General features: G+C 45.8%; 1 protein-coding gene across 4 annotated transcripts in view; it reads left to right on the forward strand.

Moving 5' to 3' along the window:
* Positions 1-10,555, forward strand: part of SV2B (synaptic vesicle glycoprotein 2B) — a 156,674-nt gene extending 146,119 nt beyond the window's left edge. For 3 of the 4 annotated variants that reach the window (XM_032468927.1, XM_032468925.1, XM_032468926.1), the window contains exons 11-13: positions 812-1,012; positions 5,114-5,273; positions 7,512-7,695. In XM_032468927.1, the coding sequence (XP_032324818.1) occupies positions 812-1,012; positions 5,114-5,273; positions 7,512-7,695 (545 nt within the window). Of the gene's footprint in view, positions 1-811; positions 1,013-5,113; positions 5,274-7,511 lie in introns of all 4 variants that reach the window. The other variant, XM_032468928.1, reaches the window with a different exon arrangement.
* Positions 10,556-11,131: the final 576 nt, after the last annotated feature.

Raw genomic sequence — 11,131 nt, forward strand, 5'->3', positions numbered from 1 at the left:
TGGGAACTAGAGCCAAAGAAAATGGTTATTGTTATTTTTTAAGACTTTTTTTTTTTAAGAGAAGTTTTAGGCTTACAACAAAATTGGAAGAAAGATACAGTGATCTCCATGTATGCCCTGCCCCCACACCAGAGCCTCCCCCATTATCAATATCCCCCCCCAGAGTGGTACCTCTGTGACAATTAATGAACCTGCATCGACATATTATCGTCGGCCAAAGTCCATCGTTCACATTAGAGTTCATTCTTGGTGTGATACATTCTGTGGGCTTGGGCACATGGATAATGACATATATCCATCAACATAATATCACACAGAGCATTTTTACTGCCCTAAAAATCCTCTGAACTCTGTTCATCTCTATTCCTGCCCCGCTCCCCAAACCACTGAGCAAATGGCTTTTATTTTGAAGTGTGTTCAGGTTTCTGCATGAGCTTTGGAGTGATTAGCTCAATCTGGACCCAATTCTCTGGTTGTCTGCCTCCTATAAGCTGAGTAGCCTCAGAGGAATAGCCCAGTTGCTGTGAACCTCAATGTTATCCCATTGATACAGACAAGACTGTCATCTAGCTTGAAAGATGATGTATGTCCCTCAATGAATGTTCATTTCCCTTTGCTTATAGGAACTTCAACAGGTCCTGACATTTTTAAGGGTTTCTCACTTCTTCCATACCTGGCCACACGTCACCTTGACTTTGAGACTATCTCATTGCCAGAGGGTGGGACGCCTGCCAAAGGAAGGGGCATTCCTCCATCCCTGACTCTGCCCCAAGTCTCCCCACACGAACCCAAAGTCCCCTTCTCTCCGCAGACCTCTACCAGCACAAGTTCATCAACTGTCATTTTATCAACGTCACCTTTCTGGAGCAGAAGGAGGGTTGCCACATGGACTTTGAGCAAGACAACGACTTCCTGATTTACCTTGTCAGCTTTCTCGGCAGTCTGTCTGTCTTGCCTGGGAACATCATTTCTGCCCTGCTCATGGATAAAGTCGGGAGGCTCAAGATGATTGGTGAGTGAGTAGGGACGCCACATCTGTGTCCAAGTGGGCTTGGACCTTGGCTTAAAGTGTATTAAAGCAGTGGAATTTTTCTTTTTCTTAAAGAAATCTGGAAACCACACAGGTAAGATGGCATCTGCTGGTGTAGAGCCAAGGAGGCCTGTCTGCAAAGCCCCGGGGTCCTGGGGAGGTGGTCTGAGACCTCTGGTCCATGCCAAGAACACATCTTCATTTCCTGACTCAGCAATTCTGTGATAGTTCCTTATTGTGTTAGTACTCCAATAGGTTATTAAATATATCCACTCTACCAGCTTCGTATTCTTATTGTTGAAAAAATACATAAAATGCTCTTAAATGAACCCTGGTTTCATTTGATGATTTAAAATAAATCATATTACTTACTTATTATTATTTAATAGGGAGAGCATTTTGGATTTTGGAGTTGGACAGGCTCATGGTGGACTCTTAACAGCTAAAGGCTGTTTGACTTTGGACATGTTCCTTTGCTTCTCCGGGCCTTGTCCTGTAGATAAGGAAACCTATCATGGGCTGGTGGGGATTTGTGAGGATGGGAAGTAATGTACCCAAAGCATCTCATAGCAGGTTCTCAAAAATGGTAGCCATTTTCATGTCTGTCTTGCTTCATTCCACCAGATTTGCAGCAGTCTGTTAGAAAAACACATGCCTGGCATGATAAACAAAACAAAACAAAACAAAAATATACACCCAGAGCCAGGGAAATGTACACATATTAGAATGTGAGTCAAGGCCAGGGGAGGGGAGGTAGACAATGTGCTAATAAACATGACATGAATTCTGCCCCAGGGATGTAGTAAGATTAATTCCAAGATCCTAGCGGCGAAACTCAAAAGGAAACAAAATAAATCACATAGTTATTTTGTCAGAGAAGAGCAAATTGATCTGGGCTTTCTGGGAAGAATTTCCTGGTGTTTGGCTCATACTGAATATTATTATTATTGGTAGTGGCATGAATATTTAGAATGGTGAACACAAGACATGCCTGTGATTTCTGCTTTTTTTTTAATCCTTAAGAATATATTTTTTTAATCTTAATTTTTTTTTTGTTAGTGGAGGTACTGGAGATTGAACCCAGGACCTCGTGCATGCTAGGCATGCACTCTGCCACTGAGCTACACATGCTCCCCACCCCTCTACAGCCCCTTGCCCATTGTAATCTTGCAGTGAGGACGGCGTCACCTCTCTGGCTTGGCAGATTGAGCTTTGTCAGAGGCAGTGCCCTGGTTAGACCTGAAACCCACGGAGGGAAGAAGGCGGCTTATTAACTTCTGCGATGCCCGTGACCAGCACGGTGCCTGCCACTTGGTGATGCTGTGGAACTGACCGGAATCGGCGAAGATGAGTCAGAAGCACCAAGCTTTTCAGCGGGAGGTGCTGCAGGCTGGCACGGCGTAAATGACCAGCGGCTGGCCGGCAGGTGGCCATCTCGGCCAACGCTTGCTTCGTGAGCCTGCACACCTTCCTTGGCCTCTCTGAGCTTCTGTTGCACAGCGGTTCTAAGAGCACCTCTGCTCCAGTGAGAGAAGGCATGTGAGAGGAGATGTGTGACATTTCTCCCTGTCTGTCACTGCCCTTTTCAGTCCCAGGGTCGAGAGTGAATTCTGTGGTCAGCTCCTAGGGTGGCTGAGGAATTTCTCAGGAAAGTAAGGTCTATGAAGGGTGGGGTGGGTGCACCTGTGAACGAAAATGGACCGCCTCCCTTGGCCAGCCGCACACGGCCACACAGGAGCGGAGGGAGGGCTGAGAGCTGGATGCAGGGCCCAGGCAGGGCAGGGGGAGGGTGGACATCCTTTTCTTTGCCGTTGAAGCCTTTCTTGCCATCATGAATGTATCCCAGACAAAGGTTGGTTTCTATAATGCTACATAGAGCCATACACCCCAAGGTGGATATCTGAAACTAATTTTATTATTCTTTACATCTTATTATTTTATTAATGTCGGTATTTTGTTTCTGAGCTGGATTATTAAAACTCAAGCAGTGCTCTCTTTATATCAACTGGGATATTCTCGGGCACAATAAATACTAGATACTCAATACGTATCACAACGGCCTGTGGGTGACCTGTTTTGAAATTGCCTTTCCCATGACCCTTAGACAAATCCCCCTGTAGAGTCTGCTGGAGCATCCTTTGTCCCGCGTACTCTGCTGCCGCGCCCTTTCCTGGGCAGAAGTAGCACCTCGTTAACAGGAGAGTAGAAGTTTTCCTGATGAGCCAGTTACTCCTCATTTATTCATCCAATAAACATTAATTTATGCAGCGCAATTCTCTTCCAGGCTGTACAACAGGCAATGGGAATACAGCAGTAATTGAGGCAGACAGCATCCTTGTGCTTAAGGAGCAAATGATCAATTGGGAGAGACAGACATAAACTAGAAATTTCATTTAAATAACACTTATGAAGTGCTTATTATAGGTCAGGTTTTGTTCCAAGCATTTTGTAAATAGTATCATATTTAACCCTTACAATAACCCTGCGATGGGGAAAGTGAGATAGCACAGAGAGGTTAAGTGACTCACTCAAGGTCACACAGGGAGAGCTGGGATTTGACCTCAGGCCTCTTCAACATAAGGGGAATAAGAATTAATTATAAGGATGGAAGTACAGTGGGTCATAGGGACTTTTAGCAGGAAGACCTAACATAGTTGAGGAGTCACTTGGTTTATTTGATATTTGCATTCAGGAAACGTTTGTCAACAGTTACTGTGCACCAAGCCTCATGGCTGGCCACTTGGAGGGATGCATGCATATAGATGGTACAGTTCTCGGGGCACTCGCGGTCCAGTAGAAGCCAGTCCCCTATCATTCTAGTGCTCTCCTAGCTGTTTGGAATGAGGTCACCAGGCTACCCACTCATAGCTCTGCCCCTTCCCAGAATCAGCAGAGTCCAGGTGGGCAGTTACCGTTCCCCAGCTAGCCAGCAGGGTTTGGCACCAGTCTTGGCAGCTCCAGGTCTGAGTGTGAGGTTCCAGGTGGAGGCTCCCCAGGGAGGCACTTGTTGTGAGGCCAAGCTGGCCTTCTGGCTTCTTGGCAACTGGAAGACCTCCCTTCCCCAGGGGCCCGATGCCTGGTGGGGACTCCTGCCCTATTTCCCAGCTGGTTGTTTGGGACCTGCTTCCTTGTTTCCTTTCTGCTAACTATTCCCACAGCATTTCCAGACATACAGCTGGTCCCTGCCCCGCGTCCACGCCAGATATCCCGAGCTCCTCTGGGCAGGACGTACTGGATCTGGGCAGGATTTGACACAGTCTTCTTTCAGTGGGATCTCTTACCATTAACTGTATCACCCAGAGTCCTGGTGGGAAAAATAATTCACCCCAGGTAGTTCTATGTAAGAGCCTATGTTGGTGGGGCAGCTTTAGAGATGTGGGCAGGGTTATGGGAACAAATGAGGCTGATGAGTTACCCAGATACTAGCAAAGTGGGCAGCAGGCACCATTTCTAGAGCTGCAGGGACAAGGGGAGAAGGTAGCAGTAACAGAGCCCAGGGAGAGCTGGGACCAAGAAGGAAGAGGCACCGGAAGGAACTGGAATCCTGGAGGGACGCAGCATTGGCCACAAAAGAGGCTTATAAAGCAGGATGGGAATTGGAAAGAAATACTCCAACCCCTTTGTCCTCTCCACTGACAAGGGAGCCCCAGGTGCGCAGTCCACAGGGCAGAGAGCAGAGCTGGGAAGGGCAGCTTGGATATCTGGGGTGGAGATGGGCGTGAATGGAGAATAAGCAGCCTGGCGCTGTTCAGGTGTCCTTCTGTAGCCCGTTCACAGCTATGTTCTCAGTGGAATCTAAGAGTCTTTTTGACACTGTTGCACCTAAAACAATGTCTGGTACATCATAGACTCTCACCTGATGCCCAGCCCTGAATGACTGACGACAATCGACAGAGTGAGGATTTCAAAATCCTTCCTAGAGGCTAATTCTGGTGACATGACCCAGGCAGAAGACTAGTCTCGTGGCTGGGGGACGCTGTGGGGATGCAGGCTGTGCTTTCTTCATGTAGAGATGAACCCGTACCTTCAGGTCTTGTCTGACACGGGCTTCACATCTCTTTCTGCCCTGATCTCCTTCTGCAGGTGGCTCCATGCTCATCTCGGCGGTCTGCTGTTTCTTCCTGTTTTTTGGCAACAGTGAGTCTGCCATGATCGGCTGGCAGTGCCTGTTCTGCGGGACCAGCATTGCCGCCTGGAATGCTCTGGATGTCATCACGGTGGAGCTGTATCCCACCAACCAGAGGTCAGCTCGTCCCTGGGCTTCCCTCTGGGGCTTGTTCGGACTTCTGTGGTCAGCAGTCTGCCTGCTCCCAGATCCTCCACCACAGCCATCTCAGTCTTCCTGGTGTCCCAGAGACCAAAGGTCTCTTAGGTTGTTGAGTTTCTCCTGCCTGGGGGCTGGCGTAGGTCTGGAAGTGGGAACGTTAAGGCTTAATAGGATGGGGTGGATAGCAAGATGCAAAGGACTAGTGCCAACCTTGTCCGGGAGACAAGAATTAGGGCTAAACCACACGTATCATGCAATCCAGAGAGGTGAGAACAGGCCTGCCAGTGGGAAATGAAGTGAAAGGTGAAGAACTGGACAAACAAAGGTTGGGGCAGAAACGAAGGTGGGCACGAGGTGTGATGGTCTAGGGCATTTGCGGAGAATGTGGCAAGGATGCCTGGGTTGGCTTTTATTTGGGGCAAGCCATGTGGGGAGAGGCCTGGGTTACAGGCATAGGGTCAAGGCCATTACCTACAAGTTCCTTCTTCTCATGGAGGAGGAATTTTAAGGACAGCAGGTAAATGGCTCTTGGGCCAGAGAGGAATGTGATGTGGCATGGAAGGCAGGAAAATGCAATTCAGCAAAAAAAAAAAAAAGAAACTTACTGATATTTCCAAGATTGAAGACAGAGGTATTGGAATACGGCGAGCTATGGGAAAGCACAGAACACCCTATTTGGAGCCTCTCTTCTGTGAAGCAAAGAACTTTGAAGTTTTATTAAAAATAAGAGGAAGAAGAGTTACCATTATTTCAATGGCATGTGATTTTAAATCCCAGAAACTCAAGAGAATTAACTAGAGAGACTACTAGAAATAATGAAATAATTTGGTAACGTGGTCGATAATAAAGCTCATGTAGTAATTTAGAGATTTCAAAATAGGTCAAAATTAAAAATAAAATTGAAATCCATTTAATAATGGAAGAAATCCTAAAATGTATAGGAATCGATTTGATGAGGAAGGTGAAACACTTATGTAAAGAAAAGCATAAAGCTTTACTGAGACGTATGAAAGAAGACATAGATGTCAGGGGTATCTTACTGAAGTCTAAGAAGACGTAATCTTACAAAAATGTCAGATACTTAGTGTTCTTCTAACTTAAAAGATTCCATTCAAAAGTCAGTGAGATTTGTTTTACCCTCTCTGGGAACTTGAAAAAAAAATTCCTCTAAAGTTTATTTGGAAAAATGCACATGTGAGAATATCCAAGACATTTCTGAAAACAAAAAGATAGGGGTTGGGGCTGGTGGAAAAGTGTCGAGGTAGAGTTCAGTCAAGTCACAGAAAAAGTGTAAAAAGAATTTAAAGTACAGCAGTTTAGCCACATTCTTAATAAACTTGTGTATGAAATAGAGACATTGAACTTAATTTGGGGAGGAAAGGTGTGGTGAATATTGTGTCTGTATATAAGCGGAGTCAAGAAAGGTTAGATGGTTAACTATAGTAATCACTGGGAACTGTGATTAATAATAATTAGGATTAAGTTCTGCCGTGGGTGATAGAAACCCGCAAATAGCTGTAGACTTAGGAAGGTAGGCACTGCAGACCCTTCTACCTTGTTCTTCCCCTTTCGTGACCTTAGCGATCATCCAAGATGAGACCGTCTATATTCCAGGAAGCAGGGTGAAAGGAAAAAGGATAAAACGGGAGAGAGCAAAAGGACCACTCTTGACATCTCTTAAGGAAGTTTCTCAGGGGCTGCCACTTGCACTTACATCCCTTTGGCCTAAACTTAGTCACGGGGCCAGACTCAGAAGCAGGGGAGTCTGGGAAATGTGGTCTTACATTTGGAGAAATGCTAGTTCGGGACAACCAGCAGTCCTGCCACAAGGGGGTCGAGGTGTTATTAAGGGGAACCACTGATCCTTTCACCTCATTCTTCTTCATTCTTTCATTATGTCACAGCACTTATGTACTACCTGTGAACATTTCAAAAGAGATACATTTGAAAAGAAGAAGAAACAAGTTTGAAGGAGATAATCCAATACGTTAATAGCGGTGATTCCTTTCAGTGGTGAAGTTACACATTCTTGCATCTTTATGTTAGTCTGTATTTCCAAATTTGAGAATGTGTTGTTATATTTAGGAAACAAAACTCCCTCCCACACTTTCACTACTGCTTCCTCAACAAGGGAAAAAAAGAACCCAGTCCCACACATCTAAGGAGGTCTAGTTCGTGTCTTTCAGAATGATTCGCTTTCTTCTTCTTTTACAGGGCAACAGCCTTTGGCATCCTCAATGGATTATGCAAATTTGGCGCCATCCTGGGAAACACCATCTTTGCTTCTTTTGTTGGGATCACCAAAGTGGTCCCCATCCTTCTGGCTGCCACCTCTCTCGTGGGGGGTGGCCTGATTGCTCTTCGACTGCCAGAGACTCGAGAACAGGTCCTGATGTGAACAACCTCTGGGGAAAGGAAATGTTGGAAGAACCTTGTCCAGGAACCTTAAATGTGCCCACACTTCCTGCCCATCACCGTCCAGAGGACATCTGGGTAGCAGAGGAGGAGAAGTTGATTTTGTGACCCTTAGTTTAGCACCCATTTCAGCTGTTAATATGTTAGTAACTCAGGTGACTGATTTGGGGGTGTCCTGAACTTCTCTCCCTTAGAACCATCACAGAGCTGCATGCTTGACTTCCGATGTCCCCAGCCCAAGGCAGGGAGAAAAGATAAACCCCTCCGGTGGGTGCGCACACTAAGGCAAGGGGTGTGCATTTCCCAAAGTGAGGTGCAAGGACTTTTTTTGCATTTCAAAATGAATCTGAGGGCGAGAAACACTCCAGCTTCTTCATAAAGTTCCTCAGAGCCCAAGGACCTGACAAACCGACGTGGCCGGGAAGTCAGCGTCACCCTATGAATACTGAAGTACAAGGATACATATATTTTTGCATTTAAAGTATCATCATAGTTTCCATTTGAAAATTGGCACAATAGGATTGAAGATACTCTGATTTAGGAAACCAAGTATTTGAGCAATATCTATAGGTATCTCCTTTCTCCCCTCAAATGTCCTAAGTTTTCTGTGATGATTAGGTGGCCAATTTAAGACTAATATTTACTCCTATTTTGATCTAGTCAAAGAAACTTAATGGGATAGATATTCTGTAAACTAACTTTGTACATAACTGGATTTGAGTTTAATTTGCAGAACTGGTATCTGCAAATATTTGCCAGCATATTTAGCCATATTTCGAGAGGACTTGATGTTTGAGGTCCCAGGAAGTTGGGGCTGACTGAACGAAGCCCAAGCACAATTTCTCACAGCCATTTAGCCTGCTGGCGGGAGGATGCACTTAGCAAACCCACGTGGTGTGGTTCATTTAACCCAGGCACTTTTCTTCGTGTGGGTGAAGGAGTTGCTTTCCTCTCTTACACAGATCACTGGTGAGACACAAGCTCAGCATCCTTCAGTCCTGGCATTTAACATTGCTGCTCACCCAGCAGCAACACGAGAAGTGTCCAGTGGCCTCTGGCACCTTCTTTGTTGGCAAGCGTAAAACGTGGTGGACAACATGGGGGATGGAAGGCAGGATGGGGAAGTGTAGCTCCCGTTCTGCAAAGTGTAAATTCTTTCTGTTTCTTTAAGCCATAAAACACAATCCATATTTGTTATAATGATCCAGTCCCATGGGAAGCCTACACTCTGCGTCTCAGTTCAGGGTTTTTGAAGCAGATGCCACTGGCATGGGAATTAGGGGGTACAGTGGGTGTCAAATAGGTTTTCCTTTAGTGCTGCAAGAGAACGCTTTCCTGAGATCCAGTGTGAAGCATGACTGGGGGTGGGGGTGGGGTGGGGAACCCGGAACAAACTGCTTTGACAAAGGTCAGTAACAAACTGAAGTCCTGACTCCATAGAACAGGCACAACATTGCATGCATCAGAACTGTCCTGCGTGGAAGGGGCAGTGAGCTATGAGCCCCTGTGACTGGCGGTGAACTTACTGAGGCCAGATGAACATCAGTCTGCAAGAAACCAGTTCTCTGAATTGATTTGTGATGCTCTCAATTCTGTAAAGTGCCACACGTTTCCTACCAGAAACCTCAAAAATTTAAAGAAGGATAATGATGGCTGCGTGGAGTGTATTTTCTGTTTGGAGGAAGTGCTTAGGTCCCAGGACAGCTTCAGGACATCTTTTGGTTATTCTTTGGAGTAGAAAGTGGACAGGAGGAAAGAGTAAATTTTATGACACCTTTCTACCCTGGAGCTGAGATCAGTTTTAATGGTTAAAATGTTTTCCCTGCTTCTCTGGAACCCCCTGCCTCTTTATTCATCTTTTTTTTTTTTCTGTACAGGGAAGCAAGACATGTCAACTCTGATTTGAATCCTGATTCCCCAAATTTATAAGTATACCGCTGTGTATTACTGTTTTTCGCAGTGTTTTACAGGAGTTACCCAACATAGATGCTATGTCAGTAATGAGAGGATCAGTGTAATATAGCTGTAATATACTTTCTTGTGACATGAAATACACCGGCTAGGTTCCTAAAAGAGAATTGTGTCAACCGGGATTACCACATCCCATCTAATATTATTCCCCAGTGGGATGAACTCAATGAGCAGTTACTGCTGAAGAAATTGACAAGGCAGTGAGAATCTGCGTTTTGAGTTCAGGTGGATCTTGGGAATCTGAAACCTGATGAATTTTTGATCGTTGGGATGGCGGTAGCAATGTGGGGGTGAACTCCGTGTGATTCGCAAGCTCTGCCTTCTGCATTGTCTTTCTGACTCCTCACACCAACCGCCTAACCGACCAAGGACATTTCCATCTCATCCATCACTTAGGCCTTTGCAAAGGTAAGGCCGTGCTCTGCAGCTTTTCCCCATGAAGGATTGTCTGGCACTGGGACCTGGCCACTTCTTAAATGCTGTCGCTCTTGCTGAGACAAATGCTTCTTTAGAAGTCGTCTCTGTGGCAGGTCATTGGGGATACCGTACAGCCTTCCTGGCCAGGCGCTTCTTTTTCTTTTCACCTGCCACCCCGAGAAACTCCCGCTGGCATCCGCGGAGCGTAAAAGGGATGAGGCGCTCTCTCGTTGAGCAAATCTGTTTTAAGTTCACGACGTATTTTATGATGCCCCGGTTTGGGAGTAATTATTTTTAATGGTCTCAACTGTACTGTGTCATCTGTTGATGCTGATTTTTGGTCTTTTGTTTTACTGGTGATAAACAGTGAAAGGGGTGTGCCTGTTCACTCCCAGGGTTCCCTGGCACCTTGTGTTCGTTCATGAAAAAAAATAATAAAAATCATGGTAAGCAAACCTTTAAGAACTGAGACTAGAGATTATTTTCAGATGCTAAGATCTCTTCTGCGTTCCTTGATTGACTAGATCACCGGGGAGGAAGCGCTGAGAATCATTTCCTTCAACTTTCTTATTTTGCATATGGGGGCCCTATGCTAGGGACCCTGAGAGGCTAAATGATGTGGTTAAGGCGACAGGTGGTGCTAAGAGTGGGTTGCAACTCCTACAGTGATGCTCTCTCTCCCTCTCTCATTCTGGGCAATCTCTCAGTCACTGATAATGCCACTGCAGGGCCTCCCACAGTCTTTGAGGAATGGGAAGGTGGGCCCAACACTTACCCTCCCGCCCCCGACGCCAGTCATTGAAAGCTCACATGATTGCTTTGCCTACAATAACTGGAAGGACCAGTATAAATATGAAAAGTTGAATGTGTATTTATCCATCCAGCCACTCATTCATCTGTTTATTCAACAAATCCTTACTGAGCCCCTACTGTGTGCCAGTCTCTCTGCCCAGTTCTGGGGACGCAGTGGTGAAAAAACCAGTCATGCCTCCTGCCTTGTTCTACCTGCAGCCAGTAGGCAGCATAGATAT

This window comes from Camelus ferus, chromosome 27, assembly GCF_009834535.1.
Source record: "Camelus ferus isolate YT-003-E chromosome 27, BCGSAC_Cfer_1.0, whole genome shotgun sequence".
In the NCBI taxonomy this organism is placed as follows: domain Eukaryota; kingdom Metazoa; phylum Chordata; class Mammalia; order Artiodactyla; family Camelidae; genus Camelus; species Camelus ferus.